The sequence below is a fragment of the Taeniopygia guttata genome, chromosome 2 (assembly GCF_048771995.1).
Source record: "Taeniopygia guttata chromosome 2, bTaeGut7.mat, whole genome shotgun sequence".
NCBI classification, from domain to species: domain Eukaryota; kingdom Metazoa; phylum Chordata; class Aves; order Passeriformes; family Estrildidae; genus Taeniopygia; species Taeniopygia guttata.
This window is the reverse complement of record NC_133026.1, coordinates 47,110,465-47,129,156: the sequence shown is the minus strand read 5'-3', so window position 1 is coordinate 47,129,156 and position 18,692 is coordinate 47,110,465. Positions and strand designations below refer to the sequence as shown.

At 41.0% G+C, this 18,692-nt stretch overlaps 1 protein-coding gene across 1 annotated transcript in view; it reads right to left on the bottom strand.

Moving 5' to 3' along the window:
* The window catches only part of EEPD1 (endonuclease/exonuclease/phosphatase family domain containing 1), a 61,402-nt gene that overhangs the window by 21,550 nt on the left and 21,160 nt on the right, over window positions 1–18,692 (bottom strand). The window contains exon 2 of the mRNA XM_030265182.4: window positions 7,628–7,679. Within this exon, the coding sequence (XP_030121042.1) occupies window positions 7,628–7,679 (52 nt within the window). The remainder of the gene's footprint in view (window positions 1–7,627; window positions 7,680–18,692) is intronic.

The following is an 18,692-nucleotide window of genomic DNA, read 5'->3' as shown; positions in this document are numbered from 1 at the left end:
GTAAGCTGAGGTCTTTATCTCATGATAAAACTTCACTAATATCTAGAGGTAACAGTAAGTAAGTTGGGTGTTTTGTGGCTTAATTTCTTTCCTACTGTTAGTATTACTGTTCTCCCCAACTGATTTACATCTCTGCTTAGAGCAAGCATTCTTTCCCATGGTAAGAACACAAAAACAAGGAAGAAAGAAACATCTAATATGACTCACAACAATTGCCAGCCTCAAATATTTATTCTTCCTTCAGGCATTGATTACACCACCCTTTAGAACACTGTGCCATCTTCTGTAAAGTTATTTTAATCTGGCTCACCTCCTAATTCCTTTTTATATTTTTACTGCTTTATTATCTGGAGGATCTCTTGCAGACTGCTAGCACTAGGCCATGTTATCTTACCTTTAAAAAAATAAAAGAAAAAATCTCATACTACTTTCTTTTTTGTTTTTACAGCTCTAGCCCTTAATTCAAAGAGCCAAATTTGACACTGATTCCTCTCTGAGAGAGCTCATTCTTTATTTATAAGTTTCCATGAGTAATAATACATGGTTTTCTGTCTGTCCTTATTAGCATGCCCTCCACGGCGTCTACAGGACTGTCCTTCAACCCTGACCAAAGTTCTGCTCTAACAGATGCAATGGATTCTGGCTTCCCATAGAGAGAATATACATTACTATTGAAAATTATTTGAGATGACATTAAAATCCCCTTGCTGCTATGTCAATATTTTAAAAAGAAGAAAAAAAGCAACTAAACCAAAGGAAGAAAAAAGCAACTAAACTAAAAACCACTCTTCCTTAAGTTGCTGACTATTCAAAACTGTTCCTGTTCTTTGAACTTGCTTTGTCTTCTACCATCTTCTAGAAGAAATCAAGGAAAAAGGACTGAGTAAGTCCCCTCTTACTTCTACTATTCACAACCAAATCTTAACACTTGCCAGCACTTATAAACACATACTTTGTTTCTCTCTGCTCTGGAAGTGTAGAGAATGACCTCATTATTGGGTGAGTTTAGTTTAAATTCAGGGATAAGACCAGATGATTTACAAAAAATGCCAAGCTATTGGAACAAGCAATCTCCATATCACCGCTGCTCAGAGAGGCAGAAGAGCAGTGCTCTAGGGAAGAAGAGGGCACCTAATAATGGACAGCATTGTAAGAGAATTTGTGTTCTTTGTAGCTCCCTGTGCTGTGTATAGCATGGCTTCTAGTGTTTTGTTTATTGAAGTCCACTCATCATCAGAAAAGACACGCGCAATGCATCTACAGAGGAAAAAAATCCAGCCAAGATCAAAGACACCAGAAATCCTAGTAGATGAAAGCCTGTGCCTCCAATGCTGCTGACCATGTGATGATAGTTTGCAGGTGAGGGGCCTAGAAAGACAAAGTAGTCACAGATCCTCCTACAGAGAGCTACTGAAATCATCAAGGACATGGCCAGAACTGTATGGTCCACTAATACATGTATTTAAACTTCCAGCCATCTAGATCCGTCCTAGAGGACAGAAGGGAGGAAAATATGAAAGGCCAGAAGCAAGCACAGTATAGCTGCAGTGTTCCTAAGACAATTTAGTAGATATGATAAAGCCAAAAAAGGCACCCATTTAGTAAAAAACGCTACAACATTTGCAGCTCCACTCAGCCAAAAATGATTGCTTTCCAATTACAACTATTCTTTCCTTCACTCTGAGATTTCATGACCCCATGGGGTGAAGTCTGAAAAAAATTAATACTTTGTATTCCTGAGTATTACCTGCACTCAGGTAATCAAGCAAGACAACGGAGAGAGGGAGAAATACAGAGAGGGTGTGGGAAAGCAAAAGGGCAAAATAATAGGGTATCAGGTGAGAGAAAGAATAAAAGCAAAATCAGTGGGATGATTTGGAATAATCTCCTTTTAATCTAAGTGATCACTCCATGATGGCTTTTGAAGGAACATCAGCTGATGAACTCTGCAGAAGCCCATCCCACAGCTTAGACACGTGATTCCAGCTATCCTCTCTAGAAATGGGGAGCAGAAAAATGAGGCAGTGACAGGGCTGGAAGAAACTGATCAAATGTCTTGAGTCACTGGCCAAGATGGCATCTCCTTTTCCTGATCTCTGAAAGCAAGACTGCTATTTCCTTATCTGACTCTAGAGGACATCCAAATGTACTTACTTTTCAAAGGGGTCAACTGCTTCCTGGAAAGGATAGGTCTAAGAAGAGGCATTAAATATAACTCCTTTACAGCAACTAATTCATTCATTGCAAATCACCTTATGATCTTTTTTAACCAACAGCCCAAAGAAAGATTGCAAGATAGGGCTCACACTGTACAGAAGGATTATGGCAATTAAAAATATGCACAGAAAGACTCAGTTCCAGACTAACTTCATTTCTGGGTTACTTTAAAAAAAAATCACATCAAATGCTCACACAACCACATTTATATCCATGCAAGCAAGATCCGATGTGCCTATGCTTACCTCTGCAAATGAAAAACACCACCTCTCTTTCAAAACTGAAAAGCTCCTAGGGATAACCTTTCACAAATAAACAACCTGCTCTGCTCAGAGAGGGATTTTATAAAGAACACAGATTACAATGGGCTAAATCATGATTAAACACTGATCTGGCTCAATCTACTCAAAAGCAGACAAAAGATAAATAAAAACCTCCAGCAGATGCATTTCATACTGGAAATTCTGGAACCTCAATTGACGTCATACTTTTTATGTTCTGATAATATCTGGAGGAAACAGTACACTGGATCAAGAAAACAAAAGCAAATTTTTAGTTAAAATTCTCCATGTGCTGTGTAAAAGGAAGGCGGCTGCAGCATGGAACACACAGGGCAGCTCAGCAGTTTACAAACCTCTTTTTGACTGCAGCTGAAATTGCACCAGCAGAGCAATGCTACTAAAAATAAACAAGCACCCCTTTTTTGCCTCATCTCCTATATCTTACCCAGTAAAATTGTGCAACAGTAGTCACTGAATTTCCTCTCACACAAAAGCCACTTCTGATCAATGGCAGGCATGTTAAATTTCTTCTAGTAAAGTAATGCCACCTCCTCAATATCACCCTAGTTGTGTTTCACTGATTCCTCATGCCCAGTATAAAAATTTTGTGTGATGCAAAGGGGCTGAACTTCCCAGACACAGATATCTGGTCTTTTCTATGGGTGAGGAAATCCAGGAAACTGATTCCACATCATGGAAGACAACTTCAGCCAATACTATTGCTGAAGGAGGTGGGAAAAGCCAAAAAATGAGCACAGATTGTAGAGGTTGTTTGTTTACAGAGATGAGTTTTCCATTTAATGCAACCAGGTAAATACAAAGAAAGAGAAATAGCTCTTTTGATGCGGTGGGGGGAATCTACCTGGAGAAGAAAGCTGATTGGAGTTTTGTTATTCTATCATCTCCAACAGAAATTCCCAATGGATGACCAAGTAAGGTTAGACCAGCAGACAGAAAAGATCCCTTCCTGTATTGAGAAAATGCCTGTCCTCATGTCCAGAGAATGCATTCTGTGCTTCAGAGGCACCAGGTGAAAGACTTTCAATCTCTCTTGATTTGTGACCTTCAAAACTTCTCACTAGAAGTGAAGGTGAAAATCCCCACACACACAGTGCAAGCCTACTGATAATTGTTTTGTTCTTTCACTTTGTCACCTCTTGGACATACCTCACATAAATTTGCCAACATTGCTATAGGCAGACCTTAACAGTGAAACTTGTGTTACTTACACTGATTTTCAAGCTGCAAGTTATTGTCAATGTCAAGAACATCATCCCTAAACACAACCAAAATTCTCACCCCATTCCCTATTGTCCTTCAGCCCACCTAGTGTGTCTCATAGCAGACTAAGCAGATCTCTTCCAACTCCAGGCAGAACAATCATCACTTTGCAAGTGAATTCCACACTTCACAAACTGCAGATCAGAATCATATGATTTGTGTTTCTTAGATGAGAAGCCAACAAACTTCTCTGTGGAGTCAAGTGGACAGTCCTTTGTCATCTTGAGTAATAGCAAACACATTTACATTTTAATACACAAATAGGAAAATAACGAGTTACTGTTGCTTGTTCACAAAGCAGGCTTACCTTTTAAAAAGCTGTCAAGGGATTATTGAATTGCATAAATTATTTAATTTTTCTCTATAACCCACCTCTGAAGCAGGAATGAGCTCAAGAGCCCCTGTAAACACTTAAAAGATGGAGGAGGAAATGCTTAGAATGCAAAGAATATTTTTATTTTTCTTGTAAGACAGATGACTCTTCCTGTATAACTTGCTGGTATCAAGCACCAATGAGAACAATTGCTTTGGTGTGCATGCTTGCCTATGGAAAAGGGCTACAAATTTAAATGCTAAAACAGTTACCAATGAGAAATGTCACCTGGCTAGGCAGTTCAACCTAATTACTTAAACAGATTTATTTTTAAACCATAAAAACAACATGTTCCTTGGGAGAATTTTTTCCCCTTCCCCAAATAAATAAAATTAACATTTGGCAAGTAGAATTCTTCTTCTGCAATTAAGGACTTGCCAGAATTAGATAAAGTACTCAAAAACACACTGGGGCAAGAGTGTCGCTGAGAGCGTCTCCCAGAGCTGTGCTTCTGGAAGAGGAAGAAATGTTCCATACAGGACTCGGCACCAACAAGCCTGCACGCCTGTGATACTTCTTCCTAAAGCCTGAGCAGCCTTGAACCCTTGAGGGAATGAGGCTGGCATGGCTGGAAGCCCTCCCATGGCATCTCACCATTTGTGTTCTTCCCTGCCCTCGGCAAATGCCAGCAGCACTTGTGAAGGGAAGGCACGTAACTAACACATATCCACAGCAGCAGGGCAAGCTCAGCAAGGAGGCAGGGGGAAGAAAACACATCAATTTGAAGGCTCAAGGTAGGACAAAATACAGGTAAGCATGGGTTTGGTTTTAAGTTGCCTGCAAGTCCACTCACACGGAGCCTGTGCTGGAATGGATCTGATGGGCTATGGCCAAAACAAACACAAACCCACCTCTGACCCAGAATTTTCTCTATGTAAAGGCTTTTTTTCTTCTTACATGACCTGGTTGACTGAAATTAATTATTATTTTCCCATTCCTCCTAACAACAGTAAGCATGGTGCTGGGGCTCAGCTCGACAAGCAGCACCCTGTCTGTGGTGCTTACAGGAGCCTGTGGCACCCCAGAAAAACAAACCAGCTCATGAGCAGCATCCAAGTGTCAGTCGAGCTTGTCCTAATGCAGGACAGGCTGTAATTAAACCTTGCCAATCATCCCTCTTGTTTTGGCAACACCAGGCATAAAAGCTACCAGTGTGGTAGATCTTCCGCTTAAAGGGCCATTTTGGCCCAATTTGTCAAAACGTTGGGGTTTAGGAAATTAAACAAATGGAGTCTTTGCATGACACAAAGCTTCTCACAGTGTATTAGTTTATTTTCAAGAGCCAAGGTGGGAGAAACCTTTAAAGACACTTAAATACCTAAAACAGAATGGCACAAAATCCTTTTCCAGCAAGCCAGACCCCAACAGCTCAAACAAGTTCTCCCAGCTTGCTCCAACTGTGAGATGAGGCACATGAAGCTCCACTGGCTTCATGTACCTCACCTCAGAGTCTGCCCATGTTATTCATGGCCAGAATAATGTTATGACACTGCCTCGAGGCCCTGGTTCTCAAGAGACTAGCTGCACACGCAGTTAACTTCAATAAGATTTGATTTCATAGGGCTAATCTGCAGCCCCTAAGTCTGTTCAGTAGGGGGCTTCTGCTCACTCCAGGCAAGTGTCAAACATATATAAGAACACTTTCAAAGCTGGGCAGCAAATTAAAAACAAGAAAGTTTCCAAAGTTCAAAACCATCTATGACAGACTGGAAAGTCTGTATCTACTTTAAAGGTAACTTCCCTTGGAAAACCAGAAAAACCCATCTTAGAATAAATATGAAAATATTATAATTTAATAATATTATTTATTCCTGCAGTATAATGCTGATAAATAATAACTTAAGAATACAAAACTCAGCACAGTGTTCTCAAAACCTGACTCTGCAAGCAGGCTGGACAAGGGATTTTGTTCTATTCTGTGGGCTTCTTTCCTCTCTTGCACTTAAAAAATAAAGACAGCAAATTTCTTTGAACTTACATAATTCAAGCATGTTATTTTCCATAGGGCTAAACTGGCCTATTAAATTCTTTAAGCTTGGCATTGTATGAAAGCAGATATCAAATATTCAGAGAGCTCAATTTAGAAAGATCATTTTTCTGAGGCTGAGCCTTTCTGAAGAGCTTCCTGCAGTGCTCCAGACTATGCCGCAAACTGCCACTCCCATCATGCTGAGGTCACTTAACCTTGCCAGGCCATGTTTTTGGAGGCATTGGGCCAAAGGGAGGTATGGGTCTGTGTGAAAGGTGGGAAGGGTACGGGGTGTGAGGAACCAGAGAATCTGACTGCTGCAAACAACGAAAATTTGCTAAGATCAACCTGTTTGGCACAATGAGTGGTTGAGAACCATGTCTTGTTCACGTGTGAAAAATGACAATGTCTCCTGCGTAGTCCTGTGTCACTGCCTTTTATCAAAATCTACCTCTTCAAGTTAAAATCAGAGTTCATAAACACCAGTGAAGGGATGCCCCATGTGAATTAACAGTGTGTATGAAGAATCTTGGTGAAATGCATCTCCAGTCAGTGGCAAAGCACAAGGCTGAAGCACCCACTGCTGCTGTATCTTGTTAACCCATTATTTCTAGAGTACCCAGCAGGTGCAGCCTGAACACAGCACTGCAGGACCTCTTCCTTCACACAGACAAGGATGTGTTCAAGGCAGGAGAAGGGTTGCTCCTTCCTCCCTGAGCCTTGCCACACCACTTGTAGATACAGAGGGGATGCTTGGATCAGGACCAGCTCAATGCCTACTTTAAGACAGCAGTTTTTCCAACAGGGCTCAGAATCCATCCACTTGTCTTCTTTGCATCCTAAAAGGTCTCTCATCCTGCCTCACAGCTGGCTCCTTGGTCTTGCAGGTAAAAGAGTTAGTGTAGAAAGTGGAGGGAAGCCACTGGAACCAGAATGGGCACTGGTAGTCCAGTCCCACATGCCAGGCCAGAAGAATCATAAAGAAGAAAGAAATTTGGTCCATCACCCAGAAGCAGGCCATCATAGGACAGTCTGGTTTGGAAGGGCCATTAAAAGATCATCTGGTTCCAACGTCTCTGTCATGGGCAGGGACACTTTTCACCAGACCAGGTGCTCAGAGTCCCATTCAACCTGGCCTTGAACACTTCTCAGGATGAGGCATCCACAGGCTTGAGGGACCTGTTCAAGTGCCTTCTCACCCTGAGAGTAAAGAATTTCTTCCATGTATCTGACCTGAGCCTGCTGTGTTTGCAATACCCTTGGATGAAGAGCAACACTGGATTTATTAGTTACTGCTTATTATTAAGCATGGCTTACCCCAAACTTGCTGTAAAATCAGAAAACACCAAAAGCACATGGTCAGCTTAGACAAAATATGAACCCTCTGCCTTCATGCACTATGTAGCTAGGAAGATGTCCAGCATGAAGTTAGGAAGCACAACTAACACAGAGGGTTTTAAGAGCTTAAATCTGTTACAATAATTGCATTAGATGTATTTTTAATACCTTTTCCAATGCTTCTCTGTCAGCCAGCTCCTGCACAGCCAAAAGCTTGATACTGTAAGAAAAAACAGAGAGAAGAGAATTAATCGGTCTACTGCAGGAATTACAGAAATTGAAGAAACAACAGAACTGAAGCCCTGTTTTTATTTTCTCTCTTGACAAAAGAAGTACAAGAAAAGCTCATGATGGAACAAAATAAAGCAAGAGAGACAATGTCACTTTGTTTGCCTTGAATTAGCTATCACAAGCAGATTTTTTTGGTTTCCAAGTTACAAGTGTATCTGAATTTGCCTTACAGAGAAACTGCATCAATTGTTACTTGTGTAATATTCCAAATTAACACCAAAGGATCTTATGAATGACAAGCACAGAAAAATATTCTAGACATTTCTATCAGTTGTAGTCAGCTTTGTTCCTCAGTGTCAACAGGTTCCTACAAGTCCTAGAAAGCCATTCCCAGGGATTCACAATATTATATATGAGGTGCAGTAAGTAAAACAACCTAGCTTAAGAAATTTGAAGGAGAGATGAGGGAAATGTGCGCCACCATTTAAAATTAGGATAGAAAGGTAATCCTCAATTATTATTCTTGTAATGCTCTTTGCTAATCAATCCCAAATTTCTTCACCTACTATATCTTTTCTAAATTTACCTCTAGGGGCTAAATCCTGCACACTCAAATTCATTCACTTCAACAAGCTTATGAGATTCACTCAAACAGGATTCTACACCTGTATTGCAACTTCACAGGCTCACTTCCCTTACCCAGCCTTAAACCCAGCCACTTAATACATTATCCTCGGACTCCAGAGGATAATTTCCTTTACCCAGAGATACAAAAACATTTGCATGCCATAGAAGAATCAAATGATGCATATAAATATTGTTTAAATTACTCTCACCACCCTGCACAGAGACACAGTAAAAAGCCAGTATAGTTAAAAGCTCATATTCAAGAAGGTGTGAATAGTCAACATAGAAGCCTACCAAAGGATATAATACAAAAAATTTTATTAGCCTTTCAGAACCTCAGAGCAATACCGCATAATTCTTGAGCATCCACTGGCACCTTATATGCTAATTATGTACATCCATCCTGCAACAGCAGCTGGCAAAGCATAGTTCTAGTCCTGTCTTTCTATGGCTTTCCACTGCAGGTATTCACAGCCTAATCCCTAAACACCAATGTGCTTTCACTTTAATGGACTTCTAGCTTTAAATGTCTTCAAGGTATCATAAAAAGCCTATACCCAGTGAATTATAAAATAGCCACAGACAATGCATTTCCAGTCTGCACAGACTATTACTACTAAGACAAAGCGGGTGGAGATGGTTCACAAAACAACAAGATAATCAGAAAAATGAAAAAGGTATTCCATTAAAGCCCAACCACTCTGGTAGCAGGGGACATGTGATTTGGTGTTACTCTTTGGTGAACACACTAGGCTGCACACACACATCTTCAGCTGCACTGGAAGGCAGTTAGGGAAAGTACAAAACCAATACAAGGTATTTTTAAACATAATTTTCCTTGCAATTCAGCCAGCATGCAAAATAAAGATGGGGTGAGCAGCAAGCAAAGAAGGCACTTACATTTAAAATACACTGCAGTGCTGTGCCCAACTCAGAAGCAGCCTTGGCTGATGCACTTTGGAGAACAAAGTCCAATAACCCAGGCAGGAAGAATGCAGCCACAGTCAAGAGCTGTCTCTGAATGCAGGAGTCTCCTCTTCATTTGGGATGACTCACCTCTGTTGTGGTGCACTTGTGAAAAACCCCGGGCGGGTGAGAGGGTGGATGCATTCAGGCTGCTCACACACACGTGGATGCATTCAGGCTGCTCACAGCTCCCTGGGCTGCTGCAAAGCTGCCTTCAAGTCTATGCACACATGGGTTGGGGGTATGCAAATTGCTGTTGTATTTTTCTTTTTGAGGCTAGACTTTTTGATTACTTAATCAAATCCGTCAACACTGTGGATGCTTCTACCAACTGACTGATTTATTTCTATAATGTTATACGTGAGTTATCTGACACACAATAGCATTGAGAGACATTGACTGCCCTAAAAGCAAGAACCACTTTAATTAAAAATCATCATCTGACTGTAAAAACCTACCTTCCTTCCCATTTACACCTGTAAAGCCCCACAAGAACTTTTTCAACTGGTATGTATTTATTTTGAAAAAAGTATCCAGTCGCACAGAAGCAATTAACTAAACAGGAAGCAGAAATCTTTTTACTTTATTTCATTATATTATGGAGATGCTGTACCCTTGTTCAGAGGTGAAGAAACCATACAAAGGTTTACATCTTACAGAGATACTGCATATACAGAGTCCGAATCAACTCTCAATTCAGAGTTGCTGCATGACTTGCAGCAACACTGGTTTGATTCCTGGGGAGAAAAAGACTTCTGCTGTTGCAAATTAAGAGATCAATGTTTGCCCATTACTTTACTCGTTTCTCCTCAGGTGACACCTGAAAATACCTCTGGAATTTTTTCTTGGTCAAAAGGAATCTACAAACACAAGTATCAGCCTTTATCCAACCAGCTGCAAGATCCTTGTTTCCTTAAAGCACCATCACAGATGCTGTCTCTGTCCTTTGGATTACAGCCCACTACCTGGAAAATTGCTCTTGATAACCAGTTATTTACTGCTATTTCTTCCAGCAATTCCAAGCAACATTAGTATGTGCTACCTCAATGCAATGTCAGCTTGGAAATGCAGCTTCTTTCAAGGCTGCTGCTTTGGGCATTTGATGCTTCAAAAAGAAATCAGGCTGCTTATTTAGGCACCACATCAGCAATCTTACAACCACTGAGAGCAGCTCATAACTTAATTTGCTGTTTGTAGATTTTTGTTCACCAATGATTTCAAAGTAGATGGTAATACAATCACTAACTGGGGGCAGAGGGGGGGGAGGAAGTCTCCAATTAAAAAAATGTCAAATGAAATGCAAATATTTACCAAAAGCCAATGCTGAAGCCCAAGCTCTTGCAGTCTACAATACAACACTTAAGTACTACTCTTTTTATATATATCCTTGGCATTATTTCTTTCATCCTCACCCGTGTTGTACAAACACTAACTCATGAATAAAGTTGTAGAAAAGTTGTGTTTTCTGAAGAAACATTAGGGCTCCTGGAGAGTCTGCTCTAACTTACCAGCATTAAAATATACTGGTTAAGAAAGCTGTAATATGAGTAACTATACTGAAAATGCCTCTGCTTGATTCTGAAACTCTATTATAAATAGTCACTGACTGAATTACTTACATGATCTATTTAAACAAAGCTATTGAAATTAATATCCTGGCACCCCAGGCACACTCAAAATACTTGAAAACATGCAGTGATCAGGATGAAGGACTCTCCTCCAGCACTGAAAATATGCAAACATGATGTGCTGTCAAGGAAACACGACTCCCTCTTTTTTTGGCCATGGGTGACGCACGGCATTCTCCTCTAAGGGAATTCCTTTTGGTTTCCAGAAGATTAGTCACAGTGCTGAGCAAATGCCTATAGCTACAGCACATTTCGACACCTCAGGGTATCATTGCAATCCTTTCCTCAAAGTCTTCCTACTCAAAAACAAGTAGCATTGGGTTTCTCTTTTTAATTCCATATACCCAGGAGTAATTTAAGTCTTTCTGACAGTCTTTTGCAACACTGCAAACTTGCAGATAAGTCCCATGCCTGCTGATGAATTCCTGTTCACCCTGAGCCATCGTGACCACATTTAATTTTCACGGAGCTTCACCTCCCAGCTTAAATTCACATTGCCCACAAAATCCCATCTGCTCTTGCAGTGGGGAATGTTGAGGCTTTCCCAAGAACCACTAGAGGGTCATCTGCCTGCAAACCAGTGAACCTATGGCTCTGCAGCAAGGCAGATGGGATAGATTGAGACTGGGATCTGTACAAGGCAGATCCCAGATCCATCCATGCAAAATGCACCTCAGGTCTTCACCTGAGGAAGAGAAGCTGCTTACTCCAAAATCAGCTTGAAGGAAGGGTGCTTTAGGGGTATAAAGGTTTTTAGAATTACAGTCAGTTTCTGGACCATCCCTGCACAGAACTAGAACTGCAGCCATTACAGACACAGGTCACCTGGCTGCCACTATCAAGAGAGAGGGTCCCCAGAGCAGAGCATCAGTGAGCACAGTGACCTATTTCTGCTGAGCTGAGCACAGGACAAAGCTGAGGCATCCATTCAGTGCAGAACCTGGTAATTTTGAGGAAAGGGGAAAGAGGAGAAAGTGAGGAAAATGTGAAGCATTACATTCAGCAATCAGAGACTCAATGAAGTGTTTAAGCAAATATTTGGCCTCACAACAGTGCCCTACAAAAGCTTAATTACATGCCTTTTCTCGAGGCCTGAGTCTTTCCAAAACCCTCATGCTTTCTATGAGGCAGTGCATAAGCCTAAAGTTGACACGGTGAGATGATGGGAAAGCAAGTCTGAGCACCCTGGGGCTGCAAAGGGATCTGTGCCACTCCTGTTTTGGGGCTGCCCACACTGACCAGGGCAATGGGTCACCTAAGTGGGAAGCCTTTACAATGAAGGACCAACCTTTAAGTCTTTCATCAATGCATGCACTGTAAAAATACCTCTTATTTTTTGCTGGCATATCCCATTTACAAAGTTGTCTTTTCCCCCAAGACCCTGTTCACTCACATCCCCATTAGAAAAAAAAAGCAGAAGGAGGAAAGAAAAGCATGCTCAATGACTTTCAGCCTCATACACTTCCTTCATCTACCCCTGTGAAGTTGGACGAGGAAAAAAACCCCAGTTTCTCCTTTTTCAATAAAAGCATCTGCATCTTCTCAATCACTCCTTAAATGGAAGGAAAAACTGTGTCCACTGCCACATCTTAACGGTTGCTGGAAGCCCCCAGAGAGTTTCTGAACTAAGCTGATGGGCTTGGATGGGAATTCCATGCCATATTGCTTTGGGACTAACTGCCAGCTAATGACACAACAAAATATGTTGGAAGATTCTCAGGAAAAAATATATCCACAGTAAGAAGAAATTATGATAAAATCAGGGAGCTGCATTTCCTACATATTAAATGTATTTATATCTATCTGTACCATAGATACACATAAAACAGATCATATACATGTTATATCTAATTTTTGAAACATTCATATATATATATATATATATATATATATATTTATATATACACAATTATATATAGGTGAATTTATTTAGGGCTACTTTTTTTGCAGCTCCCTCATTGGGATGAAAGCAGATATTCTTCAATGTCTAGTCATTGCTGGTTTGCCTGCAGCATGGTCTGAAACCAAAAAGCAGATCACGACACTGCAGCTGGAAAGGGAACCAGGAGTAAATGGAAGAAGCAGAGAAGCCGAAATCCATCAAGCAAATTGGCAATGTAGTGCAGGCCACACAAACACTCCCACCCTGATGTTTGCATTCATGGATCCTATTACATTATGCGAGTGATTGAAGTATTTGTCATGGGGAGAAAGGAAACTGTAATGGAACTAGAAGAAGGAAAACATGAATTATGGATGGTTACTACTGAGAGTTGAAGGGGGAGAACAGCAGCATTACAAGGCAGGAGGCAACTGAAATAGATAATTTCTTTCCTATTTCAGCGGTTCTCTGGGTTCAGGAATGCTCTCTACTTGCTGTTCTCTGCTCTAAACTTGCAGCAAAGCCATCACTTTGCAGGATCTATGAACTTTGCACTGAGGATATGATTTATGTTCAGCTGATGCTGTGGTTTCAGTGCAGCTGTATCACTGCAGGAACAGAAAGATGATTCATAAACTCTGAGCACTGTGTATTCTCAAGGCACGAGAGAAAAACCAAAAAGTCTGCAAGAACAGCAAACTTCTTCTAGAATACTGGAAGGGAGTGAAACATGCTCACAATGACCCAAACCACAACCAGCTGCAGAAAACATGTGAGTGCCCACGTATAATGAGACCTGGAAGCCTTCTTGACCACCTCCTTGGAAACACCAACTCAAGCTATTTCCAAATGGATGAAATCCATGCTGCTATGCATACAGGCTTTCACTACAGAGCAGATCAAACTCAGCAAAATTAAGAGGGGAGCTCCTCAAAACACTAGAAAATCTCTGTGAGGCTAAAGAAACATCAGTCATATCCATTTACCCAGAAAAGGTGTCTCCTGAGTTGTGAGGCTGTTTCAGGACACTTGTGCAAATTCTGGGGAATTCTATCAGAGAGAGTAGGTTAGGAGCAACAGAGAAGAATCCTATTTGCCTCTTTCTCCACATAGAGGATCAGATCTTGGGCCTAATTATTTCCTTTTTTTCAGGTAAGGGAAAAGAAGCCAGGACATAATTTCTACTTATATAAAGTCTCTCTGAAGATTCCCTCAAACTTTTACATTATAAGATGTCACAGAAGGCTCATCCTTTGGGTGCATGCAATGCACACTTAAATACTGTCCTTTCTTTCATTATTAGGTTCATAAATCTGCATTTGAGGTACAGAGAACTGAAGGCTCAAGCACTGTGCTAACTGTACTTTTCAGAAACACTTGACTAAGTTAGAGGACATCCTATGGCCTTTTCTCTTGATATCCTGTTATAATTCTTTCCTGTCCTTCTTCAGTTCAGTCTCTGCAAACTGGTGCAATGCCAAGAGAGTGGCAGCAGTTAGAAAAGTAAAAGTCAGGGAAGACTTCCAAGGTCCTCAGAAGAAATGCTGGTTATTAAGGGCTGGGATACATTGCACTTGATTGAACAGAATCAAAGCTGATTCCTGAGAGGCAAAGGTTAATTAGGCAAATGACTCAAAAGGATCAATCTGTTCTAACCCATTATTTGTTGATTTTATTTTTTTTTTTCATTTTAAAAGAGTGTTTAAAATAGACTAGGCAGCTGAAAATATGTTCCAAATTCCCAAACGCATGAGATGAAACCACAAAAGGCCTGAGACTGCCAGGAACATAATGACTACAAAATAGTAACCTACAAAATGTTAACCTAGAGAAACAGTAAATCAAATACCTATATTAAATTATACTAAACACAGCAATCTTGTCCATACGTAAATACTAACAGGAACCAAGTGCATGCAGTGGCAATGCAGCCAAACTCCCAAAATCATTCAATACTCAGAGTGACAGTCCAGCAGGCTTCTGTGTCACCACTTCTACCTCCACCTTCACTGGTTGCTGCTGTGACAAACACTTCGCTACATGATAATTCAGGCAACAAGAGAGTACTACTGCAGGTGGTGCATCTGTGTGTATGTGTGTTATATTTATGCACAAAAAAATTACACCAGTTGTTGCAACTCACTACTGACAGACAGCAAGCCTAAATCAGTTGCTTGCATTAAAAAAGGGAGGGAGTCGCCTTTTAGTTTAATTCATCTGATGATGAAATGTACTTTTCCTCCTCAGTATTTAATTTCTTATTATATTTAGCTAAGAGCAATAATGCCTTCATCCAAATCAGTTCACCTTATGCTCAGTTGTTTTGAAGTTGGGCACAATCCTCTGTATAATGTCCACAGTCACAGGATTTTTTTAAATTTTTCAAAAGATGCCTGTTTCCGTGTAATTCCACAGGAAGAGAAAGACTCACAGAGAATGTTGTGTCTGTGGCAACATTGATTTCTTCTGAGTCATTAAAACTGGACATGAACAGCTTATTTAACTTGCACTGAATTATTCAAATCTGTCCAACAAGGGAGGAGACCAACACTGAAAACAAAAATTTAGAAGGTCATAAAAATCAAAGGTGACTTAGAGCTTCCAAATATAGGCATTATGTTATAGTGTACTCAGTCTCTGGCATTTGGCTCTTTTTCTGGATTTTCTGAATCATTCCCTGCTGGGGTAGAGTCTCCTAGTTCCAGAAACAGCACCTTCTCCCACCCAATCCTACCCTACAGCAGCAGTGGAAAAACTGAATAGTCTCTAGTTAAATAAATGAATATGCTTGGGAAAGGGCACACCACTACACTACCATTCTGCCATGAATTAAAAAGCTTCCAGCAAAATTATGGGGCTTTGGGAGGTATAGTGGTTAATTTGGACTCTAAAAATACACCTCTGTGCCCCTGCAAAATAAAATGTGAAATAGCCTACTTGCCTTTCTCCGTTAGGTACGTGAACCATATACTATCAAGCTCTTTCTGTGAAAATTTGTCATGGCCCTTTATTCAGCCTCAGAAACTTAAGGCAGTATTACTTTGCCATACATGCACAGCCTCATCTCAGAGAAATGAGTTTAGACAGTTAAAATCATTACAAAGGAACACAGTGGAAGTCAGTTTGCTTTGCAAAATACTTGCTCAAGTGCAATGGTGCAGCTTTATGGTAGTACAACTACGATCAGCTGGTGACATCTGAGTGCCACTAAGATTTATCCTGGTGTTGTGCAGAAAGCATTGAAGCTTCCTGGCTGAATCTGGATACAGAACTCTGTGGTTTTTTACAGCACACTCCTAAGAAGGAGTCTGACCCTCAAGAGCTGGCTCCTACTTTGAAGAGACTGGTTGAAGCGCCACAGCCATTGTGCATTTCATATGCGCATCTTTTGCAGAAGACTTTGTGCCAGACTGGAATTGTTTAAGACAGTGGAACATGCTAAACACTGAGTATTAAAACAGAAGAATGTGCACAAGAAACACTCTGAGAGACCCTACAAAATTACTGAGGAGAGGCACTGTGATGAGGGAAAAGGAGCACTACAGAAACTGAAAGCAGTGCTTTGGTCAAGTGCACTTTTGTCCATGGCTCTTTCACGAGCAGCTTATGTTGTCTTACAAATTCAAGGACATTTTGACAAAAAGGCTAAAATGAAGTGCATCATTATAACAGGTGGGAAACAAAGCAGAAACTGTATTAGCAGATAGCCAGTATGTTTTAAGGACTTCCCACTCTGTGGCCAAAAGCCAGCTCACCTGTATTCCTACAGTGGAGCTTGGGATGCTGGTGACAAGACCTTGACACCAGTGCTCTGCAAGGGCAAGGGGCAGGCATCCAAAGAGACAAATCAAGGTGACTGAGACCTCGTTGTCGTGAGAGGGGGGGAAAGCGTGGGTTTAACAAGATAACACTCATGCATTACTACTCCAACAAAAATCTCCAGCGCAGGCCTAACCTAACACTATCGAGTCTGCATGTCAACACAGTGGAGCGTCAGTCAGCACAGCCATCTGCTTCTCCACACACAGGAATGGTGTCAGGACCCACTGCCAGCAACTGGGGTGCTCTCCTTACACCATCTATCCCAGATGGTGAAGGAAAGGTCACAATAGATGAGAATTCCTCAAAACTGTCACTCAAATAGCCCACACAAAGGTTATTGGAAACAGCAACCTAAGCTTTGAATAAATATGAACATTCATCCTCCTAAAACAGAGGTCAATTGCACAGTCCAAAACAAGATGTGAAGAAATGGAAAACTGTGAAGAGGAGCAGGCCAGAGGCAGCAAAGGCAGAAAACCCAAGTTCTGCATACCAGTGAAGATGACACTCCTCCATCTTGCATGCACCCAAGCTTTTAAATGTCAGAAAAGCCACAGAAAGCATCTCAGCCTTCTGTCAGTCTTCACTACTATTTACAAGTGGTGTTGATGTTAAGCCATAAAGAATTTTGTTTACACTGATGCTATGCTCTTAGGTTGCCAGAAATGAAAAGAACATTGTAGTCAGAAAACAACAGCCAGCCAATACTGAGGTTCTGCATCCGCAAGAGCCCACAGAAAGCACAAATTAGATAAGAAAACTACCTGTCAAATAAGGGTAAGAAGTTAAAAGCCTTCTTTCTAAGAGCTAATTACAAAAGTATCCTATCAGCTTCATCTACAATATCACATGAAACTACATTAGAAAAGGGAATTTATCTTATGGGGCATTTGAAGTACCATTTACATAACTTTAACCCAAATAACAGACCAGACAGTCTTTCTATCAGTCCAGTTGTTTTGTACTTCAATAATGACTTTGAAGTGTGATGAGGGTTATGTGAAGCTTAAGCCTCTGGTTAGCCAAAAGCCACAACCGCATATAGCCTTTGCTCTGAGTATCAGAGTAACACGGAAAGGTTTTGATTTAAACCTCCAGTGGATGCATCACATAGCTGTAACTCTAATCCGGGAGCAAATGTAATCCGTCCTCAGTTCTCAAAGTCAGAAAAACTGCCTGAGTCGACACTCTCCCAGCCAACAGCTGTCCTCAAACCAGCCTCTGCTCAGTTTGCTGGCAGAGGTACGCCAAGCAGAAGGGACAGACCACTCAAAAAGAAAGTAGAAGCAATGCAAACATGCAGCCAGGCAGACTATTTCCACAGGCTGCTACCTTTCACTTTTTCTACTGCATCTCAGAAAATCCCTTGAGACAGTGTGTGCCAAAGAGGAGAATCTTCTACCAACCAAATCCTGTGTGCCTGTCTCTAGCAGTACTGCAGAGCCACAAACACAGGAACATTGGTCAGAAGAGACCATTTATGCAGCAGTGTCCTCAACATAGGGCTATCATGAGGTCAGCTGTAGTCTTGAAAACCTGTAAAACACTAAGATACCATGACCTTGAGATAACATCTTCCAGCTTCTGAGTGAGGAAGCTTCTTTTAATGTCTGTTTTAAGGATCCCAAACCGACGAACTGCCCATTTGTAGAAAAGCAGGGAGTTATTTTACCTGTAGTGCTGAGCTATGGGCTTCCATTTAAGCTTTCACAGGGCTTCATTGACACAGCTGAGTTTCTTCAGGATCTTCTGAATTCAAGGGCTACCAATTGCCACAGTGGCCACTCCCTCAAATTACACACTGTTATAGGGCATAATAACACATTAGTCATCATAAAGGATAATTATCCTGCATGGCAAATATCTACTGCCATAAACGGTCTTTGTTGACAAAGGAAGAGGCTTATCTGACCAGATACAGGGGTCAAGTAATGTTTTCTTTCCCCTGTCCCAACAGGGGCAGATGCTTTAGAAACGCATGGTAAGGAAGGCAAAGGGTTTTTCTGCTTTCCGTGTTGCTCTCATCTCTCATAACAGGATGCCACCACTGTCCATGTAAGCATCTCATCTGGTGGTT